This window comes from Grammomys surdaster, unplaced genomic scaffold (genome assembly GCF_004785775.1).
Source record: "Grammomys surdaster isolate TR1022 unplaced genomic scaffold, NIH_TR_1.0 331, whole genome shotgun sequence".
In the NCBI taxonomy this organism is placed as follows: Eukaryota; Metazoa; Chordata; class Mammalia; order Rodentia; family Muridae; genus Grammomys; species Grammomys surdaster.
In genome coordinates, this window is record NW_021604750.1 from 148420 (window position 1) to 163533 (window position 15114).

Consider the following 15114-nt stretch of genomic DNA (forward strand, 5'->3'; position numbering starts at 1 on the left):
CCGCCCCTGCCTGGTCCTCTGGGCTGGAGCAGACACAGAGTCGGTCTGCTCCTGTCCTGTTGAGAAACTGAATCCTGAGTCATCCAGGAGCCACTGCACTCAGAGCAGCTGAAACTGAATCCTGAGTCATCGAGGACCCACTGCACTCAGAGCAGAAGGATTTCCAGATCCAAGAGGTGGCCTGAGTCCCAGGAGTTCTTCCACCCAGGAGATTAGGAGCATAAGACCACAGAGACCTCTGGACTCTGAGGAGCTCTGCAATAAGCAAGATAACTGGAAATACAGACTCCAGTTTTACACAGTGAGGGCAGGTACCACTAGAGTTAACCAGATGGCGAAAGGCAAGCCCAAGAACATAAGCAATGGAAACCAAAGTTTCTTGGCATCATCAGTGCCCAGTTCTCCCAATATAGCAAGCCCTGAACACCCCATCAAAACTGAAAAGCAGGATTCAGAATTAAAATCACTTCTCATGATGATGATAGAGGATTATAAGAAGGAATTAAGTAACTCCCTTAAAGAAATACAGGAGAGTACAAGTAAACAGATAGAAGCCCTTAAAGAGGAATCACAGAAATCCCTTAAAGAAATGGAAGAAAACACAAAGAAGGAATTAAACAAAAACATTCAGGATCTGAAACTAGAAATAGAAACAATAAAGAAAGTTCAAAGGGAGACAACCATGGAGATAGAAAACCTAAGAAAGAGATCAGGAGTCACAGACGCAAGCATCACCAACCGAATACAAGAGATAGAAGAGAGAATCTCAAATGCAGAAGATACGGTGGAAAATATTGACACAGTTGTCAAAGAAAATGCAAAATGCAAAAAACTCCTAACTCAAAACATCCAGGAAATCCAGGACACAATGAGAAGACCAAACCTAAGGATAATAGGTATAGATGAGAATGAAGAGTCCCAACTTAAAGGGGCAGTAAATATCTTCAACAAATTTATTGAGGAGAACTTCCCTAACCTAAAGAACAAGATGCCCATAAACATACAAGAAGCCTACAGAACACCAAATAGACTAGACCAGAAAAGAAATACCTCCCGTCACATAATAATCAAAACATCAGATGCACAAAACAAAGAAAAAATACTAAAAGCAGTAAGGGAAAAAGGTCAAGTAACATACAAAGGCAGACCTATAAGAATTACACCAGACTTCTCACCAGAGACTATAAAAGCCAGAAGATCCTGGAGTGATATCATACAGACCCTAAGAGAACACAATTGCCAGCCCAGATTACTATACCCAGCAAAACTCTCAATCACTATAGATGGTGAAACCAAGATATTCCATGACAAAACCAAATTTGCACAATATCTTCCCACAAACCCAGCACTTCAAAGGATAACTGATGGAAAAAGCCAATACAAGGAAGGAAACTACAACCTAGAAAAAGCAAGGAAGTAATCTTCCAACAACACAAAAAGAAGATATTTACACAAACATAATTCTACCTCTAATAACAAAAATAACAGGAAGCAACAATCATTTTTCCTTAATATCTCTTAACATCAATGGACTCAATTCCCCAATAAAAAGACACAGACTATCAGACTGGATACACAAACAGGACCCAGAATTTTGCTGCATACAAGAAACGCACCTCAGTGACAAAGACAGACACTACCTCAGAATAAAAGGGTGGAAAACAATTTTCCGAGCCAATGGTCCCAAGAAACAAGCTGGAGTAGCCATTCTCATATCAAATAGAATCGACTTTCAACCAAAAGTAATCAAAAAAGATAAGGAAGGACACTTCATATTCATTAAAGGAAAAATCTACCAAGGTGAACTCTCAATTCTGAACATCTATGCTCCAAATGCAAGGGCACCTACATACATAAAAGAAACTTTACTAAAGCTCAAACATACATTGCACCTCACACAATAATAGTTGGGGGATTTCAACACCCCACTCTCAGCAATGGACAGATCATGGAAACAGAGACTAAATCAAGACACTTTGAAATTAACAGAAGTTATGAACCAAATGGATTTCACAGATATCTATAGAATATTTCATCCTAAAACAAAAGAATATACCGTTTTCTCAGCACCTCATGGTACCTTCTCCAAAATAGACCATATAATTGGTCACAAAACAGGCCTCAACAGATACAAAAAAAAAAAGAGATTGAAATAATTCCATGCATCTTATCAGATCACCATGGACTAAGGATGGTCTTTAATAATGACAAAACAAATGGAAAACCCACATGCACATGGAAACTGAACAACTCTATACTCAATGATGACTTGGTCAAGGGAGAAATAAAGAATGAAATTAAAGACTTTTTAGAATTTAATGAAAATGAGCACACATCATACCAACACTTCTGGGACTCCATGAAGGCAGTGCTAAGAGGAAAACTCATAGCTCTAAGTGCCTACAAAGAGAAACTGGAGAGAGCATACACTAACAACTTGACAGCACAACTAAAAGCTCTAGAACAAAAAGAAGCAAATACACCCAAGAGGAGTAGATGACAGGAAATAACCAAACTCAGAGCTGAAATCAACCAAATAGAAACAGAAAAAACAATACAAAATATCAATAAAACCAGGAGCTGGTTCTTTGAGAAAATCAACAAGATAGATAAACCCTTAGCCAGATTAACCAGAGAGCACAGAGACAGTATCCAAATTAATAAAATCAGAACTGAAAAGGGACACATAACAACAGAAACTAAGGAAATTAAAAAAATCATCAGATCCTACTATAAAGGCCTATACTCAACAAAACTGGAAAACCTGTATGAAATGGACAATTTCCTAGACAGATACCAGGTACCAAAGTTAAACCAGGAGCAGATAAACCATCTAAATAGTCCCATAACCCCTAAGGAAATAGCAGCAGTCATTAAAAGTCTCCCCACTAAAGGAAAGCCCAGGTCCAAATGGTTTTAGTGCAGAATTCTATCAGACCTTTGAGGAAGACCTAATACCAATTCTCTTCAAACTATTCCACAAAATAGAAACAGAAGGAACACTACCCAATTCGTTCTATGAAGCTACAATTTACACTCATACCCAAACCTCACAAAAACCCCGACAAAGAAAGAGAACTTCAGACCAATCTCCATTATGAACATTGATCCAAAAATACTCAATAAAATTCTAGCAAACCGAATCCAAGAACACATCAAAACAATCATCCATCATGATCAAGTAGGTTTTATCCCAGGAATGCAGGGATGGTTCAATATTCGGAAATCCATCAATGTAATACACTATATAAACAAACTTAAAGAAAAAACCAACATGATCATCTCACTAGATGCTGAGAAAGCATTTGATAAAATTCAACATCCCTTCATGATAAAAGTCTTGGAAAGATCAGGAAATCAAGGCCCATACCTAAACATAGTAAAAGCAATTTACAGCAAACCAGTAGCCAACATCAAGCTAAATGGAGAGAAACTTGAAGCAATCCCACTAAGATCAGGGACTAGACAAGGCTGCCCACTCTCCCCCTACCTATTCAATATAATACTGGAAGTCCTAGCCAGAGCAATTAGACAACAAAAAGAAGTCAAAGGGATACAAATAGGAAAGGAAGAAGTCAAAATATCGCTATTTGCAGATGATATGATAGTATACTTAAGTGACCCCCAAACTTCCACCAGAGAACTCCTAAACCTGATAAACAACTTCAGCAAAGTGGCTGGTTATAAAATCAACTCAAACAAATCAGTAGCCTTCCTCTACATGAAAGATAAACAGTCTAAAAAAGAAATTAGGGAAATGACACCCTTCACAATAGTTGCAAATAATATGAAATACCTTGGTGTGAATCTAACCAAGCAAGTGAAAGACCTGTACGACAAGAACTTCAAGTCCCTAAAGAAAGAAATCGAAGAAGATCTCAGAAGATGGAAAGATCTCCCATGCTCATGGATTGGCAGGATTAATATAATAAAAATGGCCATCTTGCCAAAAGCAATCTACAGATTCAATGCAATCCCCATTAAAATCCCAACTCAATTCTTCACAGAGTTAGAAAAGGAAATTCTCAAATTCATATGGAATAACAAAAAACCCAGGATAGCGAAAACTATTCTCAACAATAAAAGAACTTCTGGAGGAATCACCATCCCTGACCTCAAGCTGTACTACAGAGCAATAGTGATAAAAACTACCTGGTATTGGTACAGAGACAGGCAGAAAGATCAATGGAATAGAATTGAAGACCCAGAAATGAACCCACACACTTATGGTCACTTGATCTTTGACAAAGGAGCTAAAACTGTCCAGTGGAAAAAGGACAGCATTTTCAACAAATGGTGCTGGTTCAACTGGAAGACAACATGTAGAAGATTGAAAATTGATCCATTCTTATCCCCTTGTACAAAGCTCAAGTCTAAGTGGATAAAGGACCTCCACATAAAACCAGATACACTGAAACTAATAGAAGAGAAGGTGGGGAAAAGCCTCGAATACTTGGGCACAGGGGAAAAGTTCCTGAACAGAACTCCAATGGCATATGCTCTAAGATCGAGAATTGACAAATGGGACTTCATAAAATTGCAAAGTTTCTGTAAGGCAAAGGACACTGTCAATAGGACAAAACGACAACCAACAAATTGGGAAAAGATCTTTACCAATCCTTCATCTGATAGAGGGCTAATATCCAATATATACAAAGAACTCAAGAAATTAGACTCCAGACAACCAAATTACCCTATTAAAAAATGGGGTATAGAGCTTAACAAAGAATTTTCAACAGAAGAAACTCGAATGGCCGAGAAGCATCTAAAGAAATGTTCAGCATCCTTAGTCGTCAGGGAAATGCAAATCAAAACAACCCTGAGATTCCATCTCACACCAGTCAGAATGGCTAAGATTAAAAACTCAGGTGATAGTAGATGCTGGCGAGGGTTTGGAGAAAGAGGAACACTCCTCCATTGTTGGTGGGACTGCAAGATGGTTCAACCACTTTGGAAATCAGTCTGGCGGTTCCTCAGAAAATTGGACATAGCATTACCCGAGGATCCAGCTATACCACTCCTAGGCATATACCCAGAAGATGCTCGAACATATAATAAGGACATATGCTCAACTATGTTCATAGCAGGCTTATTTATAATAGCCAGGAGCTGGAAAGAACCCAGATGTCCTTCAACTGAGGAATGGATTCAAAAAATGTGGTATATTTACACAATGGAGTATTACTCAGCTATTAAAAACAATGAATTCGAGAGGTTCCTAGGTAAATGGATGGAACTAGAAATTATCATCCTGAGTGAGGTAAGCCAATCACAAAAGAACACACATGGTATTCACTCACTGATTATTGGATATTAGCCTAGAACCTTGAAATGCCCAAGATGCAACTCACAGGCCACATGAAGCCCATAAAGAAGGAAGACCAAGTGAGGGTGATTCGGTCCTTCTTAGAAGGAGCAACAAAATACTCAAGGGAGCAAATATGGAGACAAAGTGAGGGACAGAAACTGAAGGAGGGGCCGTCTCAAGACCACTCCACCTGAGTATCTATTCCATGTGCAATCACCAAATGTAGATGCTGATGTGGAAGACAGGAAGTGCATGCTGATAAGAGCCTGATATGGATATCTCCTCAGAGGCCTTCAAGAGTCAGACATATTCAGAGGCAGATGCTCACAACTAGCCATTGAACTGATCATGGGGTTCTCAATAGAGGAGTTAGAGTGAAGACTTAAGGAGCTGAAAGGATTTGCGGCACCATGAGGAGAGCAACAATACCAACCAACCACAGCTCCCAGGGTCTAAACCACCAGCCTGGGAGCACTTAGGTGGGGATCCAGGGCTTCAGCTGAATATGTAAAAGTGGAGGGCCCTGCTGGGCATAGGTGGAAGAAGAGAACCTTGACCTCATGAAGGCTGGATGCCCCAGGGGGTGGGAATTTTGAGGGTGGGGAGGTGGGAGTGGGGGGGGTAGATAGAGGTTACATCCATAGAGAAGAAGGAGGAGGGGCGAGGGGATTGGGGGTTCTGAGGGGGTGGTGGGGGATGGGGTAAGGGGACAACATAGGAAATGTAAATAAATCATCCAATAAAAAAAATAATAATAATAAAAAAAGAAGTTAGAAACCACCTAGATGTCAATGGAGTTTGTAAAACTTTAATATAGTTACACAATAAAATATTACTCATTTATTTTAAAAATGACATCTGAAATTTACAAATAAATGTCTGAGCTAAAAAAAAAAAAAAGGCATCCTAAGTGAGGTAACCCAGACTCAGAAAAGGTAAATATGGTATATATTCACTTATATGTGGTTGTTGCTGTTAATTCTTTGATAAGAAGGCTACAATCCCTATAAGTACAGAGGTGAGGTATAGAGTGGGAGACTACATTGGAGAAATGCATCCCTCTAGGGGAAAGAGGATACGAATGGATGGATGGGTGAGGGTGGTAGTGGTGGCACTGGAACAGGAGGGAAGAGGAGGGGAGGGATAGCTAAAACTAAGGGCCATGTGAGCGTCACATGAAAACCTAATACAGTAGAAACTTCCTAAAATACATACATAGAAATCGTTGGTCTAAATAAAATTGCCAAATGATAGGCAGATGGAGTGGAGCTCTAACTGGACATCTCCCGTCAGCACAAGAAACATCCAGTGGCAGGAATGGGTTACATATAATTGTGCTTGTCTAAGTAAGGGTTACTATTGCTGTGATGAAACTTCATGAGCAAAAGCAAGTTGGGGAAGAAAGGGTTTATTTCACTCACAGTTTCATGTCACGGTTCATCATCAAAAGCAGTGAGTGCAGGAACTCAAGCAGGGCAGGAACCTGGAGGCAGGAGCTGGTGCACGGGCCATGGAGGGGTGTTGCTGACTGGCTTGCTCTGCATGGTTTGCTCAGCCTGCCTTCTTATAGAACCCAGGACCACCAGCCCAGGGATGGTACCAGCCACACTGGGCCGAGTCCTCCCCTATCAACCACTAATAAAGAAAATGACTTACAGGCTTGCCTACGACCTGGTCAATAAAGGCATTTTGTCAATTGAGGTTCCCTGCTCTCAATGACTTTAGCTTGTATCAAGCTGATATAAAACTACCAGCACAGTGTTGTTGGACAAAAGGATTCCATGGGACTCCTTAAACAACTCTGGCTATTGCATATTTGTTGCCATCCACAAAATAACAGAAAAGGCCCCATTGTTCAAGACAACCTATATAGTTCACTAAACACAGAGAAGTCTAGCTGGTGCCCACCTAGAACCTTCACACCTAAGGACTAGTCTTTATGACACTGGAGAATACTGTGCACACTACCAGGAGAAAAGGAAACACCAACTCAGCTACAGATTTCAAGATTTACAATATATGCTGGTACAATAGTAGCACAAAGCTTATGGAAATAACCAACCAAGATTTTTATTTGATTTAAGGCCCACTCCATGAGATGGAACCCACACTCACCACTGCTTGGGTGACCAAGAACCTGAGACTAGATAGGCCAGGGACCTAGTGGAAAATCAAATATTACTGTCCTGCTAGAGGAATGTAGCAATAAAATGAGTCCTAATGACACTCCACTACACCCATAGGTCAGTGCAACTCAAGTTCTCCTTAAACTCCCAGTGTAGGCAAGAATGAACTTGAATTTCTGATCCATTTGCTTTCACCCTGAGTGCTAGGGTTACAGGCCTGTGTCCACATTTCTGGTTTGTGCAGTGTTGGGCTTTATGTATACTAGGAGGCACTGTTTCGGCCTTCAGTGAAAGGTTTTCATTTACATTAAGGACTTGTTTGGGTGTGCAAGGTCAGCATACCACTGACACTTTGCTGGATTTAACATGGGCTTAGAAGACACTCACCCTTTTTCGTGCTTCAGATTTTTGGAAGCTCTCATGCTGTATGAAGGTAGCTGCGGCAGAGATCTTGGACGCTGGTACATGGTCTGCATCCAGCATATTCACGGCTCGCTCCAAGGTCATCTCTATGTCTGCATTCCTAGACAAACAGTCACAGACAACATGGTGAAAATGCACACCGTGCTCTCTTGATTCCCGTGAGTGACCTAGCCAGTATTAGGAGGCACCTATAACATCTGCACTCTAGATTTTCTTTAGCCTAAGAAACATCAGTCCTGGAAATCAGAGGGTATCAGGCTAGAGGCAGAGTATCTCTAGCTCCCCTTAAACTGGTCTCTGAAGGTGTTGTAGAAGAGGGTAACAATGTGTCCTAAAAAGAGAAATGCAACTCTCTAAGATAAATAGGTACAGTATTATACAAAAAAACAATTACTCCAAACCCTCCCCCTAATATAACCATTTAAACATAGTTTAAGGAAAATGTGTTCATAGAAATTAAAAATTATCACTACTCTGGGAATTTCACAGCTACAGTAGAAACATCTCCCTAAAAATAAAAACAAAACAAAACAAAAAAAAAATTAGATTTTCTCAGAGTTGCTCAGAATCTGCTCTTTTACTTGAAAATACAACAACTGCCAGAAAAACTCGGTTTTGTTTTAGTAAAATAAGTCATGCTGGTGTGACAGATGCGTCAGGAAAAGCAATATGTAACCGTCTTTCTAGAAATGCCTTTTGTTAACACTTCAACCCCACTCTGCTACCCTTCCTTTGGCCATTGTAACAAAGTTCGCCTGTAGCTTAGTAGGCAGCTTAGTTACAGGTCCCCTTTATGGAGGACATTGCCTGTGAAACATAACCCCAACTAGTTCTCAGAGCAATACTTTCCTTTGTAATTTCTGCTGGGAGGTGACTGGTTAGATAGTCTAAAATGGACATGGTTATAGTTAACTCATTCCAAGTAAAACACCCAAGACATCTTGTGAGATTGTTTTCTAACATATGCTAGCAAGTTCAGTGTGGAAAATCTTTCTTTGCCAATTACTATATGCACACGTGAGAAGTGAATGTACGTAGCACTGTGACTGGTGCCCCACGTGGTGGTAAGCATACAGCAGGTATGGACATAAGAAGCAATATAATGTATTTGCTGTAATATATTTTCAACACAGAATCTCAGAATATGCTACCCCAAAATATGAAGTTTTGGCTACTATTTATGTTGTGCTGAAAGGTACTTCATGTGTATAAAGGTATTTAAAGAAAAGCAGAACACTGGTGTCCTCTATACTAAGAAGTGTATAATGTTTCCATATTTGAAAATATAATTCAGGAAACAATTGTAATTGGTTTAAAAAAAGATGTCAGGCCAAAGCTACAATGTTCAGCTCTGTGTTCAACCCCCAGTACCAGGGTGGTAGCACAAACCTATAATCCAGGACTTGGGAGGTAGAGGCAGAAGGATCAGAAGTTCAAGGCCAATGTGGGCTACAAGATAACACTTTTTGAGGTCCACAGAAATATTGACTTGCTAGATGGGTTTGGGGAGATAACTGAGAGATCAGAAAGAACAGTTGTTCCCAGGTTCCTGTCTTCTAAACTAGGAACTCAAAAAGTGAGCCTTCAACAATTTTGATTCTTAGTGTAGCTCAGCTGAGGTGAAAGCTTGATAGCAGTGTACTTCCATGGTTTCCACAACAATACATATACACATACGTACCACACACGTATCATACAAACACAGACACACACCACATGCACATACATGTTCCACACACAGACTCACAAACACACACTGACTCCATACACATACACACATATCACATATACATATATACACATATACACACACATACACACCACACACATACATACACACATCACACATAGATTCACATGCCACACACATATACACATGCATACACACACACATCATACACAGTGTCATTATACACATACACACATGCACACACACACCACATACATACACACCACACACACATACATGTACCACATAAATACAAACCACACACGCATATATACACACCACACATATACATACACACATACACCATACACATATATATACACACACCATACACATACACACATATACATACAAATTTAAAAATTAACAAATGTAAATAACAAATACAACAGGAAAAACACAAAATGCTATTTGTCAGAATAAGAGCCTTTATAGAAAGAATGATCCTCCTCAAAAAAAATTCTAGTAATTTTTTGTGTGTTGAATGCCCAGCTTACACTCCTGCCACACAGTTTCCCCACTCTTTATCTCCTGATATAGCCTACGGTTACATCTCTGAAGCCATCAGGCTCCTGTAAGTGTTGTCAAAAGACATGAAAATTGCCCGACTGTTCAAGGTGTGAAAAGAATGCTGCTATGGGCATGACTCAGTCCTGTTAGTGGAAAGCTTAGAGACAGACACTTCTGAGAGCATCACAGGAGTCTGAGCTGAGACGGTAAAGCAAGCCTTCAACTGGGAAGTGACTCTAGAAAGAAAGACCCAGTGGAAAGCAGGCATGTGTAAGAGATGGGAAGATGCTACATCCTCAGTGGTCCTGATGTCTGCATGACATGCTCGCTCAACGTAAGTAAAATTAGTGATGACCAGTGTGGTCAGCATTCCATTACAAAAGGACAACTGATTATTTTTCACAAATTATTAATTAAAATAGGAGACAGAAGTATAACTGCAAGTTTTTCCAACAGGAAAATTAGAGTCCAAAATAAGAAAGAAAGAAAAAAACCTCTTTGAGGTTTCAGAATATATCACCTCATAATATGCAGTTTCCGTTATTGACTATGTCAGACTGAAAGGTACTTGGAAACCACATATAGGAAAGCAGTCTTGGACCTCCCTGTGCTACTCAAAGCAGGCCACAAAATTTTCCAGAAGAAAGATAACCTCCTTGCACAAGAGAAGATATAGTCTTCTCCTCAGAGGCTAGTGATTAGGCTGAAAGAGGCACTAACACTTATCTTCTGTTAATAAACAAACACTTGGCCAGGCAGTGGTGGCGCACGCCTTTAATCCCAGCCCTTGGGAGGCAGAGGCAGGTGGATTTCTGAGTTGGAGGCCAGCCTGGTCTACAGAGTGAGTTCCAGGACAGCCAGGGCTACACAGAGAGACCCTGTCTCAAAAAAAAAAAATAAAAATAAAAAATAAAATAAAATAAAATATAAAAAATAAACAAACACTTATCCTCTGTTAGCTTTCAGAGACACAGCTCCTGGCCTCTGTTCCATGGCTCCATTCCCTGGTTCAAACGGTATATAAACGCTGGATGCTTTGGGGCTTACTTTCCTTTGTAAAGAATTCTCCTTTATATGGTAAAAAATAAGGATATATGATTTCCTATTGTTAGAATAATAATTAGCATAAACATGATATTCAGGACACTCAGTGTGACCTGTTGTTTGCTCCAACCTGCTGTAGGTGGCAAGTTGCCTGGTGATTTACTGAAGGTCCACCCTTCTTAGTCTCTCTCTGATCCCAGAGTGCACTGCTCTCCACTCTCTAATCATTCCACACAGAGCTGTTGCTTACAACACGCCCTGCTTATTTTCCTTTCCCAGATCCTCACCCCAAGTTTTTCTCTCTATAGGGCTTTATAGAAGTACAGGGTACTCTGGAGACATCTAAGATTCATTTGTTGAATTATTCAACTCTAAGAAGTACAGAAATTTCATTTATAGAAAAATCCATGTAGGGCTGGAGAGATGGCTCAGCGGTTAAGAGCACTGACTGCTCTTCCAGAGGTCCTGAGTTCAAGTCCCAGCAACCACATGGTGGCTCACAGCCATCTGTAATGGGATCTGATGCCCTCTTCTGGTGTGTCTGAAGAGAGCAATGGTAAATACATTAAATAAATAAATAAATCTTTAAAAAAAAAAAAAAAAAGAAAAAAAAAAAAAGAAAAATCCATGTATAATGTTTCACTTGGTGATTTCTTTTATTATTTATTTTATGTGCATTGGTGTTTTGCCTGTATGTATATCTGTGTGAAGTTGTCAGAACCCCTGGAATTGGACAATGAAAAGCTGTCATGTGGGTGCTGGGAATTGAACCTGGGTCGTCTGGAAGAGCAGCTAGTGCACTTAACCACTGAGCCATCTCTCCAGCTCCTCACTTGGTAATTTAAAAACAAAAACAAAAACAAAAACAAAAAACCACCACCTTTCTCTTTAGTCTGTTTTGGACACATGCTGAGTGTCTCCTCAAGATTGTTTCCAACTGCCATCAGCCACTGCCTGACTGAAACATTTCCAATCTTCTGGGAAAATAAACCCATAGTTTAGTACTTTGCATCACAATGTAAGTTTACAGTTGTATTTAGATATTCCATAAGAAAGACCCACACATATGAAAATATACTCAGAGGGCATAAAAAGGTAGAGTCTGGAAAGAGGGTCTGGCCAAAGGGAAATGTGAAACAGCAGAGTAAGGGCAGAAGATGCGGCGTGCAGGTGCGTGGTAAGTGTTTCCGGCAGCAGCCAAGGCTCTGATTTGTACAGGACACCAGCAGGAAGGCAGCTGCCATTGGGTCCTCGATAGACGAATGCCTCTTTGCCTCTCTTTCCCGGGGGAAACAAAACTTTCCCTTCAGAAATAAGAGTTAACTCCTCCTAGTCTCTAGAATTTGAGAATCTCCATAAGAGATTACTCTTTGAAATATAATTAAATATTTTATAAATATTCTATGAAAATTACACTGTCCGTTAAAACAATATTCTGACACAACTACGGCTAGTGATTGTAGAATTTAAGTAACAAAAGGATCTAGGTAGCAAAAAGTCGTTATTTTATCTCGGTCTTCTTTCATTTCTTCATTCCTCTTTCAGGATACATTTTTACAGGGTCTTTTGTGAACCTACCTCGCTCTTAGGGTGCTGAGAATACAGGGTTAAGTCGGACATTAGCAAAATGCTAGAAGACTGGGGCAAAAGGTAAGTTAATGCATAAACACAATATAAAACTGTGAGGCAGGTTTAGAGGCTCACCCCAGCTGGGCGCCAGCGAAGGCGCTCCTGTCCCCATGCGCATCCCCGCTGCCCATCGCAGCCTGGCCTGCGGTGGGCAGCATCCTTCCTGGCTCTTGCAGGGTGCTGCGGACTGAGCTTCGGGGCCAGGAAGAGCGGGCGGCTCTGCTCTGCGTGCCCTGAAGCCGAGCCTGGCTCACGCGCACCGTGGTCTCCTCCAGCAGGCTGCCCGCGCTGTGGCTGGTGCCAGGAGGGTGGGTGGTAATCGCAGGGTTGAGAGGGCTGTCGAAGACAGCATCGCTGAGTGACCCGCACCCAGGTGGCCTGCGGGCTGTGCCAGCCTGGCGCAGGCCCAGGATCTCTGAGCGAGCATAGCGTGGCAGGGTGAGGCGCCCACCAGGCACCACATGGCTCCGCCAGGCATACTGGTATTCGCTGTGCCCATAGTGGGCCCTCTCTGGGCTGCTATCTGGGGAAATCTCAAGTCTCCTCAGAGGCTGCCTCCAGGATCTCTCCTCCACTGACTTCTGGGAACTGTACTGTGCTGTCCCTCTCCCCCAACGATTTCCGTAAGTGGCAGTCACACCAGCCTAACAGAGAAATAAAACGTAAATAAAGCATTAATGACTGACTCTGGGATTACAATTTAACATGCTCATTTCTTTTAATAAAATGGAAGTCAGTACCTTTGGGTTACCCTGAGTCATATTTATTTGTACTAGAATTTAATATTGTTTAAACTTTTAAAGTCCCAGTTTTCCATAATGTTTACACAAATTTTCTCAAAAACTGGGAAAGGAGACTACTTGAGACAAATTACCCCCTGCCCCCAGAGTCTGAAATTGCTTTCCTGATAATCTGATCACAGGTTATGTTCACTGATGTCCCACCTTAAGCATGTCATAGTCCCTAGTGACAGGTGACTGCCTTCCAACAAAGTCATTCTCAACCAAGTGTAGCTTGTAGACATACTCGGGAACACTGCTGGTTCTGTGAAGGTTTCCTGAAATTAAGAAAACATTAAAGTAATTTAGAATACAAATGTACCAGTGAACAATGATCAGAAGCATGACATGCATTTAAGTTTGTATGTACGTGTTTTAAAACACTGGTTGAGAGTTACAACTGGGAGACAGGGGGGCTCAAGACCCACCAGCCACCCAAACACCGCCTCTCTGGAATTCCACTTCCCTTCCACCCTGGCCTGGTCCTTTTGGTTGAGGCAGACAAATAGCTGGTCTGCTCCTGTGGAGATACTGAATCCTGAGCCATCCTAGAGGAACCTCTGCATTCAGAGCAGCAGGATTTCAGGATCCCAGAGGTGGCCTGAGTCCCAGGAGTTCTTACACCCAGGAGCTTAGGATCACAAGACCACAGAGACATCTGGACTCTGAGGAGTTCTGATACAAGCAAGATTACTGGAAATACAGACTCCAGTCAGACACAGTGAGGCTAGGTACCACTAGAGTTAACCAGATGGCGAAAGGCAAGCCCAAGAACATAAACAACAGAAATCAAAGTTTCTTGGCATCATCAGTACCCAGTTCTCCCACCATAGCAAGTCCTGGACACCCCATCACACCTGAAAAGCAGGATTCAGAATTAAAATCACTTCTCATGATGACAATAGAGGATTTAAAAAAGGACATAGGTAACTCCCTTAAAGAAGTACAGGAGAGCACAAGTAAACAGGTAGAAGCACTTAAAGAGGAAACAGAAATTCCTTAAAGAACTACAAGAAAACACTATGAAGGAATTAAACAAAAACATTCAGGATCTGAAAATGGAAATAGAAACAATAAAGAAATCTCAAAGGGAGACAACCATGGAAATAGAAAACCTAGGAAAGAGATCAGGAGTCATAGACGAAAGCATCATCAACAGAATACAAGAGATAGAAGAGAGAATCTCATGTGCAGAAGATAGCATGGAAAACATTGCCACAACTGTCAAAGAAAACGCAAAATGCAAAAAGCTCCTAACCCAAAACATCCAGGAAATCCAGGACACAATGGGAAGACCAAACCTAAGGATAATAGGTATAGATGAGAGTGAAGATTCCCAACTTAAAGGGCCAATAAATATCTTCAACAAAATTATTGAGAAAAACTTCCCTAACCTAAAGAACACGATGTGCATAAACATACAAGAAGCCTACAGAACACCAAATAGACTAGACCAGAAAAAAAAATACCTCCTGTCACATAATAATCAAAACATCAGATGCACAAAACAAAGAAAAAATACTAAAAGCAGTAAGGGAAAAAGGTCAAGTAACATATAAAGGCAGA

General features: G+C 40.9%; 1 protein-coding gene across 1 annotated transcript in view; it reads right to left on the bottom strand.

Moving 5' to 3' along the window:
* Positions 1-15114, bottom strand: part of Pkp2 (plakophilin 2) — an 88392-nt gene that overhangs the window by 56392 nt on the left and 16886 nt on the right. The window contains exons 2-4 of the mRNA XM_028778259.1: positions 13714-13826; positions 12845-13413; positions 7822-7957 (exon numbers count right to left, since the gene is read on the bottom strand). Coding sequence (XP_028634092.1) covers positions 7822-7957; positions 12845-13413; positions 13714-13826 — 818 coding nt within the window. The remainder of the gene's footprint in view (positions 1-7821; positions 7958-12844; positions 13414-13713; positions 13827-15114) is intronic.